The sequence below is a fragment of the Bos indicus genome, chromosome 28 (genome assembly GCF_029378745.1).
Source record: "Bos indicus isolate NIAB-ARS_2022 breed Sahiwal x Tharparkar chromosome 28, NIAB-ARS_B.indTharparkar_mat_pri_1.0, whole genome shotgun sequence".
Taxonomy (NCBI): domain Eukaryota; kingdom Metazoa; phylum Chordata; class Mammalia; order Artiodactyla; family Bovidae; genus Bos; species Bos indicus.
This window is the reverse complement of record NC_091787.1, coordinates 39,276,987-39,303,339: the sequence shown is the minus strand read 5'-3', so window position 1 is coordinate 39,303,339 and position 26,353 is coordinate 39,276,987. Positions and strand designations below refer to the sequence as shown.

At 48.1% G+C, this 26,353-nt stretch overlaps 2 protein-coding genes across 2 annotated transcripts; both read left to right on the top strand.

Moving 5' to 3' along the window:
• The first annotated feature begins 832 nt into the window (after nucleotides 1-832).
• LRIT1 (leucine rich repeat, Ig-like and transmembrane domains 1) lies at nucleotides 833-12,341 on the top strand. The gene is made up of 4 exons (XM_019954273.2): nucleotides 833-987; nucleotides 5,192-5,658; nucleotides 9,531-9,836; nucleotides 11,270-12,341. The coding sequence occupies exons 1-4, from the start codon at nucleotides 866-868 to the stop codon at nucleotides 12,241-12,243; spliced, it is 1,869 nt and encodes a 622-aa protein (XP_019809832.2). The 5' UTR covers nucleotides 833-865; the 3' UTR covers nucleotides 12,244-12,341.
• A 5,903-nt stretch (nucleotides 12,342-18,244) lies between these two features.
• Nucleotides 18,245-23,742, top strand: LRIT2 (leucine rich repeat, Ig-like and transmembrane domains 2). The gene is made up of 3 exons (XM_019953670.2): nucleotides 18,245-18,354; nucleotides 18,654-19,435; nucleotides 22,949-23,742. Exons 1-3 carry the CDS (start codon nucleotides 18,245-18,247, stop codon nucleotides 23,740-23,742), a joined length of 1,686 nt encoding a protein of 561 aa, XP_019809229.2.
• Nucleotides 23,743-26,353: the final 2,611 nt, after the last annotated feature.

The following is a 26,353-nucleotide window of genomic DNA, read 5'->3' as shown; positions in this document are numbered from 1 at the left end:
GCTCAGATGGCAGTGATCTGAGACTGTGTCCACGGGGTGTTCAGGGTGGTGGGCTGGGAGAGTTCATGAGCCCTTGGGAGGCACCTCTGTGGTCACCCCCAAATATCTGAATATACCCAGCTCGTCCTTGGAAGCACCAGGGGAGCAGGGTACTTACTACTCCCAAGAAGCCTCTGTTCCCACAGGCTGTCAAGGTCTGAGAAATGTGGCTTGTTTAATTTTCGTAAGCACCCTGAGCAGAGTAACGTTACTTCCCATTGATAGATGAGGACACAGAGGCCACGAGAGGCCATGTAACTTGTCCTAGATCACAGCATATGAATGGAAGAGCTGAGATTTGAACTTGGCTGACCTTGCCTGGAGCTTGGGCTCTTTCTAATGCCTTCACGGCCTTCATCTCACTGACTTTTCACTATGAGATAGTGTCACTGAGAGAATTTCCAGGTTCTGTCTTCATCTCCTTTGAGCCCAGGCACCCTGCAGGGTCTGTGCAGTCACAGCCTGGCTGGCGTGCAGTGGCTTTGCAGGTGGGCAGCCCTGCCGGTCAGTCCAGCAGCCCCCTGCCCCTCTGGGTGACCGCCCACCTCTGGCTGTGCCCTGCGTGCTCTGGGCCTGTGGTTGCTGCCATGAAAGGGGATCCCCCACCCCCATCTTCAGGACTGGGTGATTCCAGGAAGCAATAAGCTGCTGAGTGCTGTGGCCAGGGCTCCCCTCCCTAATCCCCAGCCTGTCTGGGTTTATCCGATGGCTTCAAGTGGGGGTGTGGGCAGACGATGAGCAGTAGGCAGCTGCTGGGTTTGCTGGGCCGGCAGGACAGAGCAGTGAGGGACAGGCCCCTGCCTGGGCTACAGAGGAGCCAGGAGCCATGAGGGTGGTGGTGGGCATGCTCTGGCTCCTGGCCCTCGGAGGGCCGCCACAGGCCCAGGGTGCCTGCCCCTCTCAATGCAGCTGCAGCCTCCACGTCCTGAGCGATGGCAGCAAAGCCAGGTATGGCACCAGGTGTGCGGGGTGGGTAGCTCAGCCCCCAAGGCTCTCCCAGCTAGTCTGGGCTGTGAGGGGTTGGATGCAGGGCCCTAGGACCACAGTTGGGTGAACCCTCCATTTCCTTGGTCACCAAGATCCGAGGGTCTTATGGGCTGGTCTGTGCCTCATTTTCTTCCAGTCAGCAGGTTGTGCCTCTACCCTGGGGATGGGGTGGGGGTACCAGGTACCTATACACAGGGGGCAGGGGTGGGGCACAGGGGTGCCAGCTCCTGGAAATCCTTCCTGAATCTTCTGCCAGCATCCTGAGAGAAGAACCCTCCTTCAGGGCACAGGAAACCTCCCCGTCACTTGCTTCTTCTCCTTCCTTCCTGCCCCCGACTATCCCCTCGCTATCTCCCCAGCTCCTTCTTCCCCAGGACTCTTTCATTCTCTTTCCTCACTTCCTGGGGGTACCCAATCATATCCCAGGTATTTACCACCCCACCCGTGATGGGACCACCTGCTCCCTCATGCTTTTCCCACTTAGGGTCCCCTCTGGCCCACTTATCCAGCCTTGACCCCATTCTATGGACTCTCAGAAAGGCCACGAGTGCCCATTCCATTGCAAGCAAGGACCCTCCCATCCTCAGCCTCTTCTTTGACTTTTCCCATTTTCTATCTGAGCCTGGAGAGCACTTCCATCTTCTCCTCTGCCCCATTCTGGAATGTTCCCAAGGCCCCCGTAGTTTGTGGACCCTTGCTCTTCCCCTGTGGCTCATTCCCTGTCTCTCTTTGGCAATCTTTAAACTATCTTTTCTCTGACCTCTTCAGCACTCCATTAATGACTGCTGCCATTTCCCACTTTGCTCAAGGATTTCAGTCCCTGTCTTAGGGTCTTTCTTACCATCTTTCTAACCTTCTGGAATTTCATCCTCCCTTTCTCCCTTGTCTTAGATGAGGGTTGGGAAGCCACTGATGGTTTCTGATCAGGGCAGCAATGTTATCAGTACAACTCTTTCAATGATGTTACCAGTGAGTGTCAGGCTGATTGGGTGTGATGGGAGGTAGAGAATGGAGAGGCACCCCCAAGAAAGGATACCCCATGTGGTCTGAAGAACAGGAAGAGCTCCATATTCAGCCCAAGTCTGTGATGCTCCAACTCAAATGGATCATCAGAGGTAAGGATTTTCTCCCCAGGGGAAGTCAGGGCTGAGCCCTGAGCAGCCCAGGAAATACCTTATGGCCAAGGACGGGGGTTTCCCAGGTGGCGCTAGTGATAAAGAACCTGCCTGCCAATGCAGGGGACATAAGAGATGCTGGTTTGATCTCTGGGTCAGGAAGATCCCCTGGAGAAGGGAATGGTAACTCACCCTAGTATTCTTGCCTGGAAAATCTCTAGGACAGAGGGGCCTGGCAGCTACAGTCCATGGGATTGCAAAGGGTCAGACATGACTGAAGTGATTTAGCACACAAGAACAGTGTGACCAGGGTGACAAAGACCCTCCCTTGCAACCCACAGAGAGCCCAGGGCTCAAAGTCACACAGCATCGGTGGCAGAGCTGCTCCTAGAACTCAGAGCTGCAGTTTTACTTCTAGAATCCTTCTTACCTGGTGATGCTGCCATGAGCAAGGACCAAGGAAGGCTTCTGACAGCAAGCTGGCTTTAGGATGGAAATGAAATTCCAAGGGCAGTTTCCAGGGCCCATACAGTCAGCCAATGGTCAGCCCAGTTCAGTCGCTCAGTCGTGTCTGACTCTTTGTGACCCCATGAACCGCAGCACGCCAGGCCTCCCTGTCCATCACCAACTCCCAGAGTCCACCCAAACCCGTGTCCATTGAATCGGTGATGCCATCCAGGCATCTTATCCTCTGTCATCCCTTCTCCTCCTGCCCTCAATCTTTCCTAGCATCAGGGTATTTTCAAATGAGTCAGCTCTTCGCATCAGGTGGCCAAAGTATTAGAGTTTTCCAATGAACACCCAGGATTGATCTCCTTTAGGATGGACTGGTTGGATCTCCTTGCAGTCCAAGGGACTCTCAAGAGTCTTGCCTCCTCTAAAGCCAGAGCTCTCACCAGCTTCTCACCTGCCCAGAAGTCTCACATCTAATAGGCACCAGGCCATCTGCATAGTGTTTTATGAGGGGGCATGAGGCCATGAAAGGCTGTAGAGGATCCTGAGGTCCCCAGTGGCCACAGGCACAGACGGCACAGTCAGACCAAGGCTGCTTTGGTATCTCAGATGCCTTTGGGCCTCTTGGAGGGCCCAGTTTTCACATCTGAGTGCCTGGTGAGCCTGCCTGTGCTCCATGCTCCCCGATCACGAAAAGATCGTGTGCACTTATGGGTCCCTGTGGTTTCCTGGGAGGAGGGTGAGTCTGGGCATCTGGAAAGATGTGCCCATGTCCTCTGTGCCCTTTCACCCCACCAGGAGCCATGCTGTTGGCCTGTATTGGGCTCTTTTGGTTTCTTCCATCCCTTCCTTGACTGTTTTCTCCCCCTTCCAACACGTTTCCCCATCAACTCCCTTCCTTCTACCTACATCCAGACCTCCCTCCCTGCAACACCCAAGCTTCCATTACCTTGAAGATATCATTGCCTCCAATGCTTTTTTTCTTTGCTAAATTATAAGCTGTATGGGGACAGGGGCTGTGAGTCTGCTGTTCTGAATTTCCACTATACTCATCGCTCAGTAGGAGTTCCATGTACATCTGAAGAATGAATAGAGTGGGTGGAAGTAACTGGGCCTTTTGTGGGCACATTGACAATAACGAGCTAAGCCCAGACTTTTGAGTACTGTGTGTGAGTTAAGCTGAAGGATGCTGGTGGAGCCTGTATGTGTGTGTGTGTGGTGCCGGGAAGGATGATATGAGCAATGTGTTAGGACCTTACAAGAGTACAACCTCTCTTAGTATAACTACCAATACCCCACCCCCCCACCCCCCACCTCCTGCAGTGTGAGCAGAGCCGACCTCCAGATGAAACGGGGGCTGCACAAGGGCTGGATCCCTCAGGCCCAGCCTCCACGTTTTATTCCCTTAAGCATCTTCCCCTTCACCATACGTGGGTGTGCTGCTCTCAGTGATAGTGTATAGCAGAGCCCTGAATTGGAGGCTCCTCCAGAGTGTGGTTGCCTGGAGAACCCCAGGGACGGGGGAGCCTGGTGGGCTGCTGTCTATGGGGTCGCACAGAGTTGGAAGCGACTTAGCAGCAGCAGCCAGAGTGGGGACTGCCTCCTGCTATCTCTCTATCCTCAGCTTTAGGGTCAAACTTGATAGAATGAGGTTTAAGAAGTCACTGTCTGGGCAGAAGGAGCATGGGAAGGAGCTGGTCAGACTGACCTGATGTACTTGCAGTGCTAGATGCAGAAACTTACAACACCGGTCAACAGGAATTGGGTTTCTACGGGTAACAGATATTGCAGAGGTGGTACACATATGACCTCATTAAAACCCCCAAACTATCCTCTGAGGAGGAGTCTATTATTCTGGGGAAATGGAGGAAAAGAGAGGTTATATAACATACTCAAGGGCACACAGCCAGCAAGCAAAGACAGAGCCCAGAGGTAGATCTACCTGTGAGACTGCAAAGTTCCAGCTAAACACCTTGATCATCTCAAGGTCCCTCAGAGTCAGGAGGGTCTTGAGGCGTCTCTTCTATGGTTTCCACATCTGATACCATTGTTATATCAGATCAGATCAGATCAGTCGCTCAGTCGTGTCTGACTCTTTGCGACCCCATGAATCGCAGCACGCCAGGCCTCCCTGTCCATCACCAACTCCCAGAGTTCACTCAGACTCACGTCCATCGAGTCAGTGATGCCATCCAGCCATCTCATCCTCTGTCGTCCCCTTCTCCTCCTGCCCCCAATCCCTCCCAGCATCAGAGTCTTTTCCAATGAGTCAACTCTTCACATGAGGTGGCCAAAATACTGGAGTTTCAGCTTTAGTATCATTCCTTCCAAAGAAATCCCAGGGCTGATCTTCTTCAGAAAAGGCAATGCAGTCACAAACTGAGCTATAATTTAACAAAGAAACCCTTTCAATTCATAGATGCAATATGACAGTACACGAGACAGTCTCAGGATTTCTAAATACTATTCATTCTTCGTGCGCTGCAGGAGGTATGGGCTGTAAGGGGACGTAGCAATTCAAGCTTGAAGTCCTTCAGGCAGGTGACTGGGCCCCCTCCACAGAACCTTTGCTGAAATACTCCCATTTCTGTGCCCAGGACAGTGGTGTGCAACGACCCGGACATGACTCTGCCCCCAGCATCTGTCCCTCTGGACACCTCCAAACTGCGCCTGGAGCGGACAGCCATTCGCAGGGTGCCCGGGGACGCCTTCAAGACGCTGGGCCGCCTGGAGCAGCTGTGGCTGCCCTACAACGCCCTTTGCGAGCTCAGTGCCCTGATGCTCAGGGGCCTGCGCCGCCTGCGCGAGCTGCGCATGCCCGGGAACCGCCTGGCCGCCTTCCCCTGGGCGGCGCTCAGGGACGCCCCCCAGCTGCGGCTGCTGGACCTGCAGGCGAACCGCCTCTCTGCTGTGCCGCCGGAGGCCGCGCGCTTCTTGGGGAACCTCACTTTCCTCGACCTCTCCAGCAACCAGCTGTTGAGGCTCCCGCAGGAGCTGCTCGCCACTTGGATCCACCTGCACACCGGGCCCTTCCTTCCCGGTCACCATGCCAGGTTGGTCCTAGGTAAGAAATGGCATCTCTTAAGAGGCACACATTGACAAGGTAGGGTTAAGAGCTCAAGCTCGCAGCCAGACTGCTTCAGTTCACATTCCAGCTCTGAACTTTCCCCTTGTCCCAGGAGGGTTGGGGAGCCCTGGTGGAGTCTTGGGGAGTGGGTGAGGAGTATCATCAGAGAGACAGATGTCCCCTAAACATGCTTTGGCTCATGTGGGGTCCAGCACTGGGGGCTGGAGCAATCTTAGAGTGGTTCAGGGCAGCTCCCGCCCTGAGGCCAGGGAATGTCTCTCAAACGGAAAATTTAGACACCTCACTTCCCTGGAAGTGGGGCAGGGAACAGCAAAGCCCATTCTAACTCTATGTACTTTACAGATTTTCTTACCTAGTAAAGAACACTGTATAGGGTAGTACTTACATGGAAAGAAATTGTTTATTTGAAAATCAAATTTGAATGCCCTTTAAATATATAAAGAAAGCTGAGCACCGAAGAACTGATGCTTTTGAACTGTAGTGTTGGAGAAGACTCTTGCGACCAGTCCATCCTAAAGGAAGATCAGTCCTGGGTGTTTGTTGGAAGGACTGATGTTGAAGCTGAAACTCCAATACTTTGGCCACCTGATGCGAAGAGCTGACTCACTGGAAAAGACCCTGATGCTGGGAAAGATTGAGGGCAGGAGAAGAAGGAGATAACAGAGGATGAGGTGGTTAGATGGCATCACCGACTTGATGGACATGAGTTTGGGTAGGCTCCGGGAGTTGGTGATGGACAGGGAGGCCTGGCGTGCTGCAGTTCATGGGGTTGCAAAGAGTCGGACACAACTGAGTGACTGAACTGAAATGAACTAAATATATATAAATATGTGTGTGTGTGTGTGTAGTGCCCTCTTCTGATTATAATTCCTTCTCCGTCTCCTAAAAGGTAGCCGTTTATTTGCATGCTCCCTCTCTTCTACAATATATTCACATACACATGCATAAACATACATACATGCACATAGAAACTTTAGGAATATTTCATCATATTATACATAAAAAACAGCACTTTTCCACCCAGCAATAAGTCTTGGAGGCCTTTGTACGTTACAAGTGGATCAACTTCATTGTTTTTAAGCTTTGGCATAATATTCCATCATAAAGTTATTATTGTTGATGCTTAGTTGCTAGTTATGTCCAACTCTCTGCAACCCCGTGGACTGTAGCCCACCATGCTCCTCTGTCCATGGAATTCTCCAAGCAAGTTGCCATTTCCTTCTCTGGGGGATCTTCCGACTCAGGGGTCAAGCCCAAGGCTCCTGCCGAGTCTCCTGTATTGCAGGCAGATTCCTTGCCACTGAGCCACGGAGGAAGCCCACCAAACAGTTATACTGCAGTTTATCTGGCCATTCCTCCTTTTACAGCCCTTTACATTGTTTCCCTTATTTTGTTAATACCTGTGGTGCTGCAGAGAGCATTCTTGACAATGCATCCTTGTGCATGGAGACAAACGTTTCTCTAGAATAGGAAGAGAGAAGTGGAATTTCTGGGTCCATGGAGTGCACAAGTTAGATGTTTTCATATCGACCATGGTCTCTAATGTGCCAGTTCCTACCCACCACCCACCCCCCACACCCATGTGTATGTTTGCTCAGAAAGGTTATTTGAGGAACTCAGCCAGCCAATGTGTGGGCTCCATTCTAGCTGTGAGCATACAGCAGTGAGCAAGATGGATGGACATCTTTTCCTGCATGAGGCTAATGATCAAAGTGGTCAGGATGTTCAACTTTTGCCAATCTGACTGGTGAAAGTTTCACTCTCCTTGCACTTTGCCATTTGTATTTATTCTTTGGGGATTCTGTCGTAACAAGTGAAGTCAGAGAGCTGACTACCAGAGCTGGGGAGTGAGGACTCTTGGGATGCAGATGTATCATAAAATGCATTTAGCCAGTGACACAGGACAGCAGTCACCAGGATGGAATGAGGTTTGGGGGTGGGAAATAAACTAGTGCCTTCTAACCAGTGCTCTGAAGGGCCTCAGAGTCATGGGTATACACGCACGTGTGAATTCACCTGACGTTTTCCCCTCCAAATAGATCAAGTACATCTATGTAAATATATTAGATGCTACTGGTTCAGTTTAGTTCAGTTCATTCGCTCAGTCATGTCCGACTCTTTGCGACCCCATGAATTGCAGCACGCCAGGCCTCCCTGTCCAACACCAACTCCCGGAGTTCACTCAGACTCACGTCCATCGAGTCGGTGATGCCATCCAGCCATCTCATCCTCTGTCATCCCGTTTTCCTCCTGCCCCCAAGCCCTCCCAGCATCAGAGTCTTTTCCAATGAGTCAACTCTTCGCATGAGGTGGCCAAAGTACTGGAGTTTCAGCTTTAGCATCATTCCTTCCAAAGAACACCCAGGGCTGATCTCCTTTAGGATGGACTGGTTGGATCTCCTTGCAGTCCAAGGGACTCTCAAGAGTCTTCTCCAACACCACAGTTCAAAAGCATCAGTTCTTCGGTGCTCAGCCTTCTTCACAGTCCAACTCTCACATCCATACATGACCACAGGAAAAACCATAGCCTTGACTAGACGGACCTTTGTTGGCAAAGTAATGTCTCTGCTTTTCAATATACTATCTAGGTTGGTCATAACTTTTCTTCCAAGGAGTAAGCGTCTTTTAATTTCATGGCTACTGGTTAGACACTATCAAATTCAATAACAATCAGGGGAGGACAGAAGGACATCACATTAAATGATTCATTTTGTATTTGAGAAATTTAAACATATGAAAAGGAATTGTGTTTTAGGATTGAGGACACATGATACCTCTCTATATATTGGAGGTTCTTTGACAGGGTGGGTGCAGTGACCTGCATTCAGCTCTATGCTGCTGCTAAGTCACTTCAGTCGTGTCCGACTCTGTGCGACCCCATAGACGGCAGCCCACCAGGCTCCCCCGTCCCTGGGATTCTCCAGGCAAGAACACTGGAGTGGGTTGCCATTTCCCTCTCCAATGTATGAAAGTGAAAGGTGAAAGTGAAGTCGCGGAGTCATGTCTGACTCCTAGCGACCCCATGGACTGCAGCCTACCAGGCTCCTCCGAAAGATGTTCAATTTTAAAGTAAAGAGGGCTGAGGATATAACATAGGATTTGATTTCCTGTCATCCTCACTCTTGTCTTTTTGAGCCTGTGTCAAAGGGATCATGGCTCAGAACATCCACCCTCTTTGCTGGAGTGATGCTCAAAGCACACTTATACTGGGGGGACAGGTGTCAAGGGTCGGGGTCATGAAGCATTTCTAGAAAGAGATTTTGGCATATTTCAGGTTTTGCGGAAATACCCACTGCCTGGCCAGGAGCCTGAGAGGATCAGCCCAGCAGCGGCAGTGGTAACTGGCAATTTTGCCCACATGCTGTCCTGCTGACACGTGCGTGTTAAGTCACTTCGGTTGTGTCTGATTCTTTGGGATGCTATGAACTGTAGCCTGCTGGGCTCCTGGGTCCATGCATGATGCTGTCCCACTCACCCAGTGCTTAATATGATTTACCTTTATTTATATTTATAGCCACCTAGAAAAGGGAGCAATGCTATCATTCTATTTTATTTATTTATTATAAAAAATTTTTGGCCACACATGTGGGACCTTAGTTCCCCGCCAGGGATTGAACCCATGTCCCCTGCATTGAAAGCATGGAGCCTTAACCACTGGACTGCCAGGGAATTCCCAATGCTGTCATTCTAGATGAAGAACCAGACTTAAGGCTGTATAGCTAGTGAGGCAAGGAGCTGGGCCTGGAGGTCAGTTCTGCTGACTCTGAGCTCATGACATACCAGGGGTGCTGGACCTGGGGATCTGAATACCTTGGGCTTACCTCTTGCCTTCCCTCTCACCCCTGCAGGGCTGCAGGACAACCCCTGGGTGTGTGACTGCCGACTCTACGACCTGGTCCATTTCCTAGAAGGCTGGGCTCCAAACCTGGCTTTCATAGAGGCCAGGCTGAGGTGTGCCAGCCCACGTAGCCTGGCTGGAGTGGTCTTCAGCCAGCTGGAACTCAGGAAGTGCCAGAGTCCAGAGCTCCATCCGGGGATGACCAGCATCAGGTCGCCTTTGGGCAGCAGAGTATTGCTACGTTGTGGGGCCACTGGGGTCCCCGGGCCAGAGATGAGCTGGAGTAGGGCCAACGGGCACCCTCTCAATGGCACAGGTATGTGACCTACAGGGACCACTGTGGTGAGATGCCAGACTAGGATGGGTGGGTCAACAGGCGGGGAGGGGGTTCAGGTTTCCCAGGAGGAGGGATAAGGAAGGCTCTTTACTCCCGTCCTGTCTGAATGGAGTTGGAGGGCTCCACCCAGAGGTGGGCATGGGGGCAGTGGCTTCAGTGATGACAGTGGCACTCAACCTGTTCTGTCGTATTCCACCAGCCACAGACTGGTGGATTCTCGGGGCCCACCCGAGAGGAACAAAACACTGGCTTTGGGGTAGAAAGTGCTCTCTTCTACACTGTAAATATGAAGCCAGTATCACTAGGAGTAATTAAATGTTAGGAGTTACCATCTACTGAGTTCTTTATGTGTTAAATGTATTATGTACATAATGTCACTGAACTTTAAAGAACAACCTGATTATCTTTCTATTTTGTATATAAGTAAATTGAGGCCCTGAGGGGCTAAATGCTTGGTCTACACCACACAGCTCCTAAGGAGGAACTGGGGCTCCTTAGCCTGTGCCCTTTTTGCTATGTAGACAGGGATGGTTCATCCCTGGCACTGAGTGGAGGGAGGGGGTTTGCAGGCATCACAGCCCACCTACATGCAGAAAGAGGATGGAGGAGGCATCATTTTTTGGCCTCTGACCAGAACACCTCCCATCCCTCCCAGATTTCTTCTCTGTTTCCCTCAACTATGTTGGCAAGTGTTGTTCTAGGACTGCGGGTTTGAAATCAATGTACCAACAAAACTGTGGAGGAGTTCCACTCACCTAAAACAGAAAAGTTGGAGATGCCTTGGTGGAAGTGGCAGTGGGCCCGGGCAGGGGTGTGCAGAGCTCTTGCAGCTGGGCCTCTGCCTCAGGTGCACCCAAACCCCCATCCCCAAAACATCAGCCCACCTCCTCTGAGGGGTCAGCTCTTCAGAACTCAGGCCCCTGAAAGACAGCCCTGGAACATCTCAGATCTAGATGGCTGATCATTCTTACACTCTACCCCAGTCTGAAAAGTGAACGTTAAGTCGCTCAGTCGTGTCCAACTCTTTGCAACCCCATGAACTGTAGCCTATCAGGCTCCTCCGGTCTGTCCATGGGATTTTCCAGGCAAGAGGACTGGAGTAGGTTGCCATTTCCTTCTCCAGGGGTATCTCCCCGACCCAGGGATCGAACCCGGGTCTCCCACACTGTAGGCAGACGCTTTTACCGTCTGAGCCACCAGGGAAGTCCGTGCCCCAGTCTGGGCCTCCCCAAATTTAATCCCAGCTGATCTCCATTCCCTTGGCCAATCTAAGAAAAGTTCAATAAGGCCCAGTCTTTTCTCGGGTGTTGGGCAGAATGTACACAATCCAGGGGCTGTGAACTTGGCTGGAATAGGCTTGGGGCAGATGGGGCTGTTCATTCTCCGTCATGTGTCTCTCTTCCCCCTTGCAGTGCACCAGGAAGTCTCCAGTGATGGCACGAGCTGGGCTCTACTGGGCCTGCCTGCCGTGTCCCAACTGGACTCAGGAGACTACATCTGTCAGGCCAAGAACTTCCTGGGAGCCTCTGAGACGCTTATCTCCCTGGTCGTCACGGAGCCCCAGACGTCCACGGAACGCAGTGGGGGCCCAGGGGCGCGGTGGGCAAGGACGGGCGAGGGGGCGGAAGCCGCAGCGTATAACAAGATGGTGGCCAGACACGTTCCCCACGTCCCTGAGCCTGGCGTCCCGGCCACCGGGCCCCCCGTGCCCAATGCGAAGGAGCAGCTGTTCCTCCAGCACTTCCAGATGAGACCCCCGGAAGAGCACTCGGACGTGCCAGCCGGCTCCCACGAGGCCCAGACGGTGAGCTCCCTCAAGGTGGTGGGGGACACTTACCAGAGCGTGACCTTGGTGTGGAAGGCCCCCCAGGCTGGGAACACAACTGCCTTCAGCGTCCTCTACGCGGTCTTCGGGAAGCGCGACATGCGGCGGGTGCTGGTGCAGCCCGGGAAGACCAGCGTCACCATCCGCGGGCTGGTGCCCAAGGTCAAGTACGTGGCGTGCGTCTGCGTGCGGGGCCTGGTGCCCCGGAAGGAGCAGTGCGTCATCTTCTCCACCGACGAGGTGGTGGACGCCGAGGCCACCCAGCGGCTCATCAACGTGGTGGTGATCAGCGTGGCCGCCGTCATCGCCCTGCCGCTCACGCTGCTCGTCTGCTGCGGTGCCGTCCGGAGGCGCTGGCGCAAGTGCCGCGCCGGGGGCTCCGCCGAGGCCACAGGTGCCTACGTCAACCTGGAGAGGCTGGGCCACAGCGAGGACGGCTCGGAGGATCTGTCGCAGCACAGCCTCAGTGAGGCCGACAGACTCCTCTCTGCTCGCTCCAGCCTGGACTCTCAGGCCGTGGGCATCAGGGCCAGCAGACGGATCAACGAATACTTCTGCTGAGGGCCGTGCTTTCCCCTCCCTGCACACAGCTGCCTACACTCCTGCGCCTATCCCCTTCTCCTCCCACACGCTCACTCTGACACCTGAGTCCATGCTCACCCACTCTTACCTACCGCTCACTCTGACACCTGAGTCCATGCTCACCCACTCTTACCTACCGGGTGCCTGCTTCCTCTTACATTTACACACTTATAAAAGCACTTACTATGTGCCAGGAAGTGTTCTAAGTGCTTTATATATATCAACGCATTTAATTCTTATGACAGTCCTTTGCAGCAGGCACCACCCTTCTCCTAGCTTACCTGGAGAAGGAACAGGGGGAGTAACTTGCCTGTATCACTTTTTGCTGCGTAACAAATAAAAGCAAAATCGCAGTGGTACAAGGCAGCAAGCACTTATTTTCACACAGTCTACAGGCTGGTGGGTTGACTGGGGTGGCTCTGCTCCCTGTGTCCTACTTGGGGCCCAGGATGGAGACTCAGTGGCTATCTGGAGGAGGCTTCTTTCATGGAGATGTCAGATGATAGAGAAATGAGAAAAAATGTACAATACCTCTTAAGCTCCTTAACACTGCTATTTCTGCCCATATTCTGTCTGCCAAAGTGAGTCTCATGGCCAAAACTAAGCTTTTAACAGGGCAGAAAGGGACAGTTCTCCCACAGAGGTAATGGTGGGGCAGGGCAAACTTTGCTGAGCAGTGATCTAACCTATGTTGCTCACAAGTACACAGCTAGGAAGTGGCAGCTCTAGCGTTCGGACCACACACTTGCTTCCGGAGTTGCTAGTCCTTACTGCTTCCTACACTGCATCTTGACTACATTTATGCTAACTGGTAGGCACTCACATTTAATCTCTTTGTCCATTTTCCACATTTGTATAGTCACACACATACACATACAGAGACAAACACCATGCCCTCACTGTGGACACTCATGGATTCTAATCATCTGATTTTTAGTAAATTCTAGAGGTTTGGATGATGCCATGAGACTACTGCTCATTTACTCAGAATGTGAGACTGAAGGGATCTGAGAGATCCTCTGAAGCAGGTGGCATGGTACATCCAACACTGTCTGGCACACAGCTCACTTCTGTCCCTATGTAGCACTCTTTGTGATTCTAACTGAGACTTACCTGAGTTCCTGGAGGTGTCTCAGAGCCTCCTGGGTCACTCCATAAGCCACGACAAAGGAGGATTCCTGTTCAACTTGCTTAAAGGTGGGAAACCTCTGAGATGTGGTCTCTATGCACAGGAGGAGGCAAATGTTCCCCGCAGAAGGACAGCGTTCTGTCTTGTCTGTAGAACTGTCTTCTAATGAAGAGAACACCCAAGGTGTCTGGTGCCAAGGCCTTTGGGTAACAACTCAGGAAAGCAAGTGATGGGACAGCTTTTTGAAACTGGGGACAGCAAGTGATGCAAGGAAGCTACTTTGTTAGTGTCATCTGAGACCTGTATTGTCTTTAATATTTGCTGAATATAAAAACCAATGTGATGCAATCATTTCTAAACTACTTCCTGTGACATTTACAAAAGACCTTACAATGGATGACCTTACAACTTATTTTCTTGTTTTCTCTCATTTTGATCTTCAAAATGACCTGTTTTGAAGCCTGGGCTATTTGACTTAACAGACAAGAAAACTGAAGCCCAAAGAGCTGAATAATTTATAGAGGACAGTGATAAATTTTCTTGGAGGATCTGAATCTTTGATATTGTTCCGGCCAGGCTGAGGGTCTTTATTCAGTGTAGATCTCTGCAGTGTGACTCATAGCAGGTTTACTATGGAAATGGGTTTTTCTCGATCTAAGCTAAACCTGGGGTCAGAACCATGAGAGCACCAGTGCACACGAACATGGGATTTTCATACATGTATATTTCCTGCCCATCATCTGGAGGGTCCAACTGACTATAATTTGAGAACCGTGGCTATTGGCTAGAGAAATTATTTGGTTAGAAGATGACGAAGCCGCTGTCTATATCATAGGTCAGCAAACATTTTTTTCTGTAAAGGAAGCCAGATAAGAGATAATTTAAGCTCTGTTGCTGCTACACATCTCTTGAGTGTGAAAGCAGTCTCAGACAATATGCAAGTTAATGAGCACGGATGAGTTCAAAGAAGATGTTATTTACAAAAACAGGTGGCAGACTGAATTGGGCTTCCCCTCAATCTAGATGTGTAAAGGCATTCTGCAATGCCTTATGAGACTCAAGTTTCAACTCTGATTGTTTGATGTATGAGACTGACAGGCACTCCCCAAATCAGAACAAATGTAAGTGTGGTAGATTAAAGCAGCCATCTGTTGAAATGATAAAGATATTTTCTCTAAATGACTGAGCCAATCAAGATTGAACAATTACTGGCCCAACTAACATGTAGTCACTTTTATTGAACCCTGTTTGAAGAAAAATCAGGAACTTGAAAGCAAAAACCTATTAGTATTTATCCAATATTATGTGTGTGTGTGCCCCCCCCCCCCGACCCCGGCACGTGCGCACATGTGTGTGTGAAAAAGAGCGAAAAAAGATTCAACTTCCCAGTGATTCATGAAGACCTACCTTAGTGGTCTGAATGGAATGGCTCCCCAGATGGTCAGCCTCCCAGCACCCTTCTGTCAGCCTCTCTTTGTGTGTTCTGTCTTCCTTGGTTTGCTCTTGTAGAGAAGAATCATCCTGGATTGTGCTCGTGAATATTCAAGTCATTGGAAAAAACACGTTCACGTTGTAAAAAATAAAATGATGTCCTGTTTATATATTAGTCTGTTGGTACATGAGTCTGGTTAGTATAAGTCAATCCCTGAAAACCTAATGTCTTCTTAGAGTCTTGGGAAAAGAATTTCTAATCTCCCAGATGCTGAAGACCAGCCTGTACTATGGTGATCCCACAGCATGTGGCCCTAGGAAGCCTTGTTTGGAGCTTGGCTGAAATCATGACATCTCCATAATGTCTTTCTTTTTTTTTTAATGCAACATGGTTACATTCCTCCTGATTTACATAGTAGGTCACTCGATGTAGACTTGAAACCTTACAGGGTACTAAAAGGCAGACAAGCGAAATTTAATCCTGGGAAGTGAATGTGGTTATTAAACTAGGCTATTAATCAAGAGACTCAGCAACATGTTTAGAAGACTAGAGCTGAAAACTTTTAATCCAAGAGAGACAGAAATCAACTTACAATTATTTGAGCATATTTTATTTGATTATAAGGGCATTGTAGTCAGGATAGCTTAGGCTTATGCTGTGTTAACAGCTCCCAGATATCAGTGGCTTAACATAGAAACATTCCTGCTCTCATGGAGTCTACTTGAGTGAGTGGGAAATAAGGATGGAGAAAGGGTCCTGCTCTCTTATTCACCCAGGGACACAGGTTGATGAAGGCTCTACCACCTGGAATGGCAACGCTTGTTCCAACAAGAGAAAAGAGAACTTGGAGAATCATGGAGGGACCTTTGAAACATTATTTCCTCCAACATTTCATTGGCGTGAATATTGGTCATGTAGCCCACCTATTTCAAAAGGGCCTAGGGACATAGTCTTCTGTGCGTCTGTCACAGGCACGCCCCAGAGCAAGGGGAGCCTAGAGGACCATCTCAGACGTGGTTGGAGCAGGTGGAGGAAAGAAGGAACAACCCTAGCTGGAGAAAGAGGAAAGATAGCACACCTGCTCCCCAGCAGGTTGTCTGGTTCTCAGTCTGAGCTCTTCCAAAGTTCTGGTCATGAGACTTCCCTTGTGGTCCAGTGACCAAGACTTCATGCTCTCAATGAAGGGGGCCCAGGTTGGATCCCTGGTCAGGAAACTAGATCCCACGTGCTGCAATTAAGAGTTCACGTGCCAAAACTAAAGATTCTGCATGCCACAGCTAAGATGCAGCAGAGCCAAATAAATAAATATTAAAAAAAAAAAAGTTCCGGTCATGTTGGAGTGACTTTTCTCCAATTGAATAGACAGGAAATCTGCTTCTGTCCAGAAGCCAATTTTATCTAATTATTTCACAAACATAGAGTAACTCCTCTTCCATGACCCCGTCTCTACTAAGAATCCTAAGAGACAAGTTCCTAAGAGCATCCTGCCAGAAGGGAGATGGAAGTGTAGTATTCTCAGATCCCTTCCCTTTGTTGTTCCATCTCTTGAGTTTAGTCTTCTAGCCAACAGCACAGCTACTCCCTATGACCAAATATCAGATAAGGAAACCAGAGGATGAAGGAGTCAGGACAGAAGTAGCAGTGCAAAGGTGACCTGGCTGATTTCAGAGAGGACATGCCAGTGGGTGTTCTTCTCAAGCTCCCGGCAGACCACTGGAAGGCTGAGTTGAGCAGGATTCTTTTAAGAAAGCTAGATGGGATGAACGGAGAAGAAATTGTAGGGGATGTAGGGCTCTTTTGGCATTTTTATTTGGGGATGAGAAAAGAACTCACTGGTCATTTGTGATACCCGTGGATTGAATCACATTTTCCCACAAAGCAAGCCTGACAAAACCTTGGCCAGCCTGCTAGGGAACTCTGGAATGAGAACCACCCATCGGATTTGCCCCCTATCATGCCAAACTGGCCAGGTCCCTGTTCCCCCACCACCGTCAGTCTCTGCGTGGGGCTGCCTTGGGAAGGGCATGCAAGCACTGACTCATTTCTCAAAGGGTGTCTAGGCAGCACATCTCCTTGTCGACCATAGCTTTGTGCCCATGGTACTCTCCTTCCTTTCTAATTTTTTCTTTACCTGGAGAGGAAGTCCAGATATCTAGCCATATTGTAGAGTTAGGTTCTCTGGAAACTCCAGCAAATATATCTGGCTTGGATGGGAAGCCTGGGGTATAATCAGCTTAGTTGGTGACCCATTTCCCCATCACTGGTTAGCGATTAAGCGGATTTTCTTCCCTGAGGTCTTTTATAGGGTATAATATATATGATGAATCTTAGGGGAAGCCGTGGAATTTTGATAGTCATCAGAAGTAATAGTACCCCAAGTAAAAGAAAGTGACTGTTTTCAAGAGTCTGTTGGTGTGGGAGGTGAATTAAACTTTATTGGGTACCTACTATATGTTAGATACTTTATTTTGCATAATCTTAGTATTTCCTGGAAACACTAAAAAGTGTTAATTTTCTCACTTTGCACAGAGAAATTCACTTTTCAAAGATTTCAAGATTAGGAAGCATAAGTTAGACAGAAGGCCTCATGGGACCAGATTCATAGCAGTCTTGCTAGCCACAACATTCCTTGTATCTAGCAAGGGTGTGGCTTAGAGCAGATGACCAATTTATATTTGTTGAATGAATGAAGAATGGCAAAGTATCCAGAATCACATAGAATCTCACTTAAAAAAATTTAACATGTGAGATACACTGCATTCAGGATAAGTTACGTGATTCAGGATAAGAAACATGCTTTGATTTAATCAGAAAGCAACAATCTTGTGGTTTAACCTCTGTATATGATGCTTCTCTGATTCTGGTCATCCAAGCAGCAGGTGAAGCTGTCTTAACTCACAAGACAAATGAATCCACCACATGCTGGAGATATTGCCACTGATAAGAGTGGTTCTAAAATTACTTTGTCAACCATCATCTGAATTTGCATTTAGAGACTGGTTGAAAGTTCTGGGTTTCAGGAGCCAATTGTGATTGATGAATTTTAGATGGATTCTGGCCAAATCACCTGAACCATGGTGCTCAGAAAAGCATTACTTGCTTGTTTCTCTGATCTTTTCATATGAGACTGAGGGGAGGCAGTATAAGGATTGAATTAGACATCTGCCTGATAGTTTGCTCTCTGGACTGAAGAGCCAGAAGGAGAGTGAATTTTCCATCTAGTTAGGAGAAATAGCTCCCTCTTCTGGGTTCTTACTGAGCTTGTGATCTGGGCCATAACAGACCTCAGGGCATCCAGGGGCTTTGCTGTTGCTGTGCTGACCTACATCATTATGGATTACCAATAATAGGATTTGCCACTTGGAGGCTTGGACTGTACTTATTTAAAAAACTCATAAGGTAGTTTCTTACAGAAGGCTATGGCTTCAGTTCCTCACTATTTCCTGCTAGTTCTGGTCTTTCTGGATTCACATGTGGCTCAGCCATCCTGTCTGCCAGGATGTGCCTGCTCAGAGGAGAGTTTTGGCAGGTGCGCTGGACTAGCAAGATCCCAGAAGGTTGTGGGGGAGTGGGTTTTCTTTGGGGATGATGTGGTGTGGGAGAAGGCCAAGATTTGGCAGGAAATCAGCAAAATCTCTTTGAAACTCACTTTACTTGGTTTAGTTGGTGCTGAAGTTTGATAAACTTTGCATTTTTACCAGAATGGGTCTAACTCAAGTGAATTGCATTTTTTCCCTTCTAATTCATACATCTAATACCAGGATGGCCCTGATCCTCCTTTCCAGACTCTTGATGTTCATCTCAAAGCTGTTCTGTTTTTTTGTACAGGACTCTGAAGTGCGTATCTATCTCTTTGGACGAGATCCCAAAGAACCTTTCTGAAGAGTTCAAGCAAGTGAGAATTGAACACTCACCCGTATTTGAACTGCCCCGAGGGTTTTTCATCAACATGCACACTTTGGAGTACCTTTGGCTCAATTTTGACAATGTCACTGTGATTCACCCAGGAGCCCTGGAGCACCTGTCAGAACTGAAAGAACTGAGACTGGAGGGGAACAAACTCCGTTCAGTACCGTGGACAGCATTCTGTGCCACCCCGCTCCTGAGGATCTTGGACCTCAAACACAACAGGATTGATGCACTCCCTGAACTGGCTCTTCAGTTCCTGGTCAACCTGACCTACCTTGACCTATCCTCCAATAGACTGACAGTTGTATCCAAGAATGTCTTCTTGAACTGGCCAGCCTACCAGAAACACCGGCAGTCTGGCCATGAGGCTGAGATGCTCTCCAGCATGGTGCTGGCACTACACGACAACCCCTGGTTATGTGATTGCCGCCTAAGGGGACTTGTCCAGTTTATCAAGTCCATCAGCCTTCCAGTCATCCTGGTGAATCCCTATCTCATGTGCCGAGGTCCTCTCTTCAAGGCAGGGCAACTTTTTCACGAAACGGAGCTCAGTGTTTGCACGAAGCCTCAGATCTCAACCCCCAGTGCCAATGTCAGCATCCAGGTGGGACAGAATGTGACCCTGCGATGCCTGGCACAGGCTAGCCCCTCACCAACTATTGCCTGGACTTATCCTCTGAGCACATGGAGGGAATTTGATGGTAAGTGCATGCACCCTCTCCATGTATCTGGGGGGCTGGGGAGTTTTGTAGCAACCCTGTCCTCAGAAGAGAAGTTCTAAACTGGATCAATCATGAAGGAGGGGTGCAAGCAAGATTGGGACAAGCCTGAATTATACTCACCATGACAGAAAGAATGCCAAGATAGTGCCCCACTATTGGCATTATTTTAAATGGTTGCATACAGATCTCTATAAGACGTATGATGTAAATACTATATACTAATATATTTACATATTTGTTGCATGTAGATCTATCAATATGATATTTATATTTGTTACACACAGGTGTATATAATAATATATTTATATATGTGTTGCATATAGAACTCTATGAGATGTAAGTATATATATATATTACATATGTATTTGTTGTTTACATATATATATGTAGCATACAGTATGTAAGACATAAATATATATTAGTTGACTTAACATACTGTATAAATATTGTAATATTGTATGTGAACACATATATTCTTTGAAAGCCTTCTAGATGCAAAATACTATACTATTTTTAAATCATAGAATTTATGACTAGAACTGAGTCTAGAGATAACTTATTACTTATTTCTTAAACTTTTCTGAGAAAACTCATCTGAGGTTCTTGTTTGAAATAAAATTTTCAGACCTCTCTTTGGAGATTTGGTTCAATTAGACCAGGGGAGACCCTGAGAACATTTGTTTTAACAAGTGTTTCCTCACTCTGTCATTCCCTAACCTCCAGCTACCTCTTACCAGACAAGGTTCGGAAGTCCTAGATATTGAGTGAATTTTACACTTCCTACCACTATGTTGATCAGACCTTATTGGCTTGAAGTTGCAATCCTGGGACCCAGGGAGAGACCTCCAGGGGTCCCACTGCTGGGATTCGAACCTGTCTTTCATTTCCTGAAGCTCAGGCTCTGCTTTCACACCCCAGCAGAAGTCATCTTTAGTGTTGACCCTGCAGGTTTGGAGCACGTCACGAAGCCAGGGATGGCCTTTCTAGAAGTATCTCAACACTATCTAGAAGACAGCTGGGAATATCTAAGTCAAACCGGAGAAATACAGTCACTCAGATATCAGATCAGATCAGATCAGATCAGTCACTCAGTCGTGTCTGACTCTTTGCGACCCCATGAATCGCAGCACGCAAGGCCTCTCTGTCCATCACCAACTCCCGGAGCTCACTCAGACTCACGTCCATCGAGTCAGTGATGCCATCCAGCCATCTCATCCTCTGTCGTCCCCTTCTCCTCTTGCCCCCAATCCCTCCCAGCATCAGAGTCTTTTCCAGTGAGTCAACTCTTTGCATGAGGTGGCCAAAGTACTGGAGTTTCAGCTTTAGCATCATTCCTTCCAAAGAACACCCAGGGCTGATCTCCTTTAGAATGGACTGGTTGGATCTCCTTGCAGTCCAAGGGACTCCCAAGAGTCTTCTCCCAACACCACAGTTCAAAAGCATCAATTCTTCAGTGCTCAGCCTTCTTCACAGTCCAACTCTCACATCCATACATGACCATAGGAAAAACCATAGCCTTGACTAGACGGACCTTTGTTGGCAAAGTAATGTCTCTGCTTTTCAATATGCTATCTAGGTTGGTCATAACTTTCCTTCCAAGGAGTAAGCGTCTTTTAATTTCATGGCTGCAGTCACCATCTGCAGTGATTTTGGAGCCCAGAAAAATAAAGTCTGACACTGTTTTCACTGTTTCCCCATCTATTTTCCATGAAGTGATGGGACCAAATGCCATGATCTTCATTTTCTGAATTTTGAGCTTTAAGCCAACTTTTTCACTCTCCACTTTCACTTTCATCAAGAGGCTTTTTAGTTCCTCTTCACTTTCTGCCATAAGGCTGGTGTCATCTGCATATCTGAGGTGATTGATATTTCTCCCAGCAATCTTGATTCCAGCTTGTGTTTCTTCCAGTCCAGCATTTCTCATGATGTACTCTGCATATAAGTTAAATAAACAGGGTGACAATATACAACCTTGACGTACTCCTTTTCCTATTTGGAACCAGTCTGTTGTTCCATGTCCAGTTCTAACTGTTGCTTCCTGACCTGCATACAAATTTCTCAAGAGGCAGATCAGGTGGTCTGGTATTCCCATCTCTTTCAGAATTTTCCACAGTTTATTGTGATCCACACAGTCAAAGGGTTTGGCATAGTCAATAAAGCAGAAATAGATGCTTTTCTGGAACTCTCTTGCTTTTTCGATGATCCAGCGGATGTTGGCAATTTGATCTCTGGTTCCTCTTCCTTTTCTAAAACTAGCTTGAACATCAGGAAGTTCACGGTTCACATATTGCTGAAGCCTGGCTTGGAGAATTTTGAGCATTACTTTACTAGCGTGTGAGATGAGTGCAATTGTGCAGTAGTTTATATAATACATGGTGGCAAAACTCTGGAAAAAATACCTAAGTAACTGAAATTTTGACTTTGTCCTATCATTTTGATTACATCTTATTGGCTCAAGGTTAAATACCAGTGAAGGAGAAATACAGCATTTGTTGTTGTGGGTTCTTTGAGAGTGGTGAGGTACATCCAGATGTTATCCCTTGTGATGCGTTATCATCAGTCTCTTTGGTATCATGTTCAATCCATTCTCTCAATACTAGTAACAGCTAACACATACTGACCACTTACTGTCAAACTTATGGAGTGAGTACTATTATCATCCCATTTTACTGGTGAGGAAATTGAAGCCAAGAGAATCTAAGCAACTCTACTTACTTAGTACATGGATTTTACTAATTTACCAAGTAAGTGCAAGACCATTTACTTAGTAAGGGATAGATTCCAGGCATTTGGCTCCGGGCTCTGAGCCACTCTACCTCTGCAAAGTAAAAAGGCACTTCCTGAAGCTCATGATATTGTACAATCACACTATTGTGAGAGATCTCCTAGAAACCAGGGGATAGCTTGGCAAGGCTAAAGTCAGTTGGTAGGAGGAGCTAGTGAAGCTGAAAGAGTGCAGTCTTCATAGGCAGAAGAACAAGGTTCCAGATCAATCGATGACTCTGAACAATTCTAATTATGGACAAGTTGCTTAATCACTCTAGTCCTCAACTTCCCATGTGTAAAAATTGGTTACTTACCTTACAGGGTTGCTGAGAGGCAAAAGAGTGAGTGAGTGAAAGTCACTCAGTTGTGTCTGATTCTTTACGACCCCATGGACTACACAGTCCGTGGAATTCTCTAGGCTAGAATACTGGAGTGGATAACCTTTCCCTTCTCCAGGGGATCTTCCCAAACCAGGAACTGCACCCAGGTCTCCTGCATTGCAGGCAGATTCTTTACCCGCTGGGCCGCAAGGGAAGCCCAGGAGGCAAAACCCTGGCACCAAACACATGCTTAATAAATGGTCACCACCACTTTAAAAACAACAAGAACAAACACCCACCCCCCACCCAAAACAAAAACAAAAACACCAGCATTGCTGGACACTCTCCAGCTGACTGTTTACCAGAGAGATGTCTACCGGAGTTGTTTTGTTCTCTCTCCACCCAGTGTTGACCTCGTTTACTGCAGAAGATGCTACTCTGTCTGAGCTGGTCATACCTGCTGCCCACCTGGTAGACAGAGGCAATTATACCTGCATGGCCTCCAACCCCATTGGCATGAGTACCATGGTCATCTCCCTCCGCGTCCAGCCCGCCCAGGCCCTGCTCGCACCGCGTTCTGTTTTCTCCCCCTCGGAGAGCAGTGCCTATGTTGACCTGCGGGTGGTCAAGCAGACGGTGCACGGGATCCTGCTAGAGTGGTTTGCGGCGGCGGACACTCCTGAGACGTGGTTCACGCTCTATATTGCGTCGGATGAAGCCTTCAGGAAGAAGGTGGTCCACGTCGGCCCGGGAATCAACACGTACACCGTGGATGATCTCCTCCCTGGCACAAAATACGAGATTTGCCTTAGCCTCGGCGGGCAGCCTCCACGCCAGGGCCGGTGTGTGGTCTTTGTGACCGGCCGAGACGACGGCGGGCTGGAGGGACGAGAGCGCCTGCTGCACACCACGGTGATCCTGTGCGCGGTGCTGCTGGCGGTGCCTGTGGGCGCCTACGCCTGGGCGGCCCAGGCGCCCTGCAGCTGCCGGGGATGGGGCCAGCGCTGGTGTCTTTACCGCAGGAAAGCCCCCAGGTGCCCCCAGGCGGTCCCAGAGCACAGGGACGACCCCTACAGAGACCACACCGCCGTCTGTGAGGACGGCCTGGGGCCCGGAGGTGCTGATCCGGAGGGGGACGAGCAGAGAGCCGGAGAGGGAGATGACCACCGGGGAGGACTGGTGTGGACCTCCAGCCCTTAAACTAATTCTCTGTGGCCGCTCAACTCGGCTGGACCCATTTATTCAGGAAGTGTTTATCGAGCACCGACTCAGTTCCCGGCTCTGAACTTCACACAACGGTCCTGGAGACATAGTCTTTATTACCCTCATGGAACTGATGCCAAAGGAGCTTCGTCCAATTAATCATTTTATTATCCATGGTGACTGGAGATTAATACATGTTATTTTCTATGTAAATAACTGTATAACATTTATATGTTTACATGGAACATTAACATATAATACATTTCACATATGTTATCCCACTGGAGAAAGCTAGGCTTCTATCCCTTATTACAGGTGAAGAAGCAGAAGTTCAGGAAGTTATAACCACCTGAGTCTGATGTTCTGAAAAAGCTGCCTTTGGGGGTGAAATGAGAGCTGGTGGGTGATGTGAGTCTCCATGCGTGGGTGTCTGTGTCCTGCAGAGCAGTCCTTGGTGCTGCTGAGAGCCTGGCATTGCCAGCACTAAGGAACAGGGGACTGGCTGCAGCCCGGGGCTCATGTCTAGTGATTGTTGGAAACCAAAGTCATATGGCTTCCGGGAGCCATGTCGGGGAGGAAAAGAATCTCTATAAAAGCATATGACTATTATTATTGTTGTTACTATTACATGATCCTGATTCCCACCTATTTTCTTGAGACTGTGAGATTCAGGCTTATTTGTTCAGCCCGGTCTTCCTAGTATCTCAGTGCTGAGTATGACACATGTTTTTTCACATGAATAAGGATATAATGCCTACTCCTGTTTCCAGTTAATGTTTCAAGCCCTCCTATTAAACTCCTGAGAGGTGACTGTTTCTTCTTATCTACGCTCACATGGAATGGGGATCCCCATGAAACCCGGGGATGGCTCACTGTCCCTCCAGGCAGCTCTGTTGATGGAGGTCTTCCCCAGGGTTTAAACCCACATCTACATCTTCACAGCTTCTCCAACTTGCCACAGGAAAAACCTTCTGAAGGTTCGAGGGTAAGCTGGCCTTCTTGTGATGTCCCCAGAAATATTTTCTCCCTCCCTTCTTCTACCTTCCTTCCCAGTTCCTTCCAGATCCATCTTAAGTATCACGTCCTTCCTCCAAGTAGCCTTCCTGGACTTCCCATGTCTGTGGAAAAGAAATAAGGAATAGAACAGGATGTGTGAGTTTTTGTTGCTTGCAAGCCCTTGGGGCAGAGGCTGACCTTTCTTGCTGAAACTACTGGACTCATCCAACCCCTGGACTGTGTTAATAATCAATATTGGTTGTAATGAATTTTTAGCAATTGAAGACACCTCTCATATCAAACAAATTGCTCCGTTAATTCTCATTTATTTTCTTCTGAGCAAGAAGTTTTTTATGGAAAATTTCAGTCATACCAAAAGTATAGACATTCTTGTTCCTCTCCTTCAGTCAGCTTCAAAAAAAAAAATTTTTTTTTAACATTTTAAAGTCTTATTTCATCTAGTCCTTGCTCTCAACAGTTGATTTTTTTTTGGGGGGGGGGGGATGTGGACCATTTTAAAAATCTTTATTGAATTTGTTACAATATTGCTTCTGTTTTATGTTTTGGGTTTTTTTTTGTTTGTTTGTTTGTTTTGCCACAAAGCATGTGGGATTGTAGCTCCCTGAACAGGGATAGAACCCACACCCCCTGCATTGGAAGGTGAAGTCTTAACCACTGGACCACCAGGGACGCCTCTGAACAGTTTTTTTTAACTGGAGTGTTTGTGGCAGATACAAAGCTTCACAGCTTACCTATGAATATTTTAGTTTTACTCCTAACAGATAAAGAAGTTTCAAAAAGACACACTCACAACGCCATCATCACACCAAAGAACATCCATTTTTGAATGATATGTATATAGTTTTATATATATATATATATATGCACATATGTATACAAACAACACACACATGTATGTTATATAACAGAATTTGTTTATGAGAAATTTCCCATGATAAAGTTGTTGGAGCAGGATAAAAATGTACTTCCATTGGCCTCCAGGTACTTCATTCTGTAGGATCAAAGGCCATCCACAGTTCTTGGTGGGCGGGCGTTGCAGCCTTCATGAAGGGGCCTGGGGCTAAAGTGAAGGCAGGAGTGGATGCTGTGGCCTCCATTTCTGGCAATGAAACCTTTGTGGTGGGCGTGGACAGAGGGGCAGGAGGAGGAAAGGGGAGTAGAAGAGACGTGTAGGACGCGGGAGAATCAGGAGCATGTCCTGAGCAGGGGTCATTGTCGGCTGAATCTATGAACTTGGGAATTTAGGGCAAGGGAACACAATCCACAGAGGAATTCTGAGAATCTGTCCCTTAGACTTTCCCTTAAAAAATCCTAGAGTAAAGATGTGCATTACTCAGACTGATCAGGCAATATGGTTAGTCAATAGCATTGACTCTGCAGCCCAGTTTCCTGGGCTTAAATTTTGGCTTTGCTTCTTACTGGCTTTGTGAGTCTATTTCCTTGTGCCTTAATTTCGTCAGCTGTAAAATGGAGATAATAATAGTAACTACTGCATAGAGTTGTCCAGATGGTTATATGAATTTTTACATGTAAAGTTCTCAGAACAATGTCTGGCACACAGTAAGCCCTCAATAAATGTTATCACCATTTA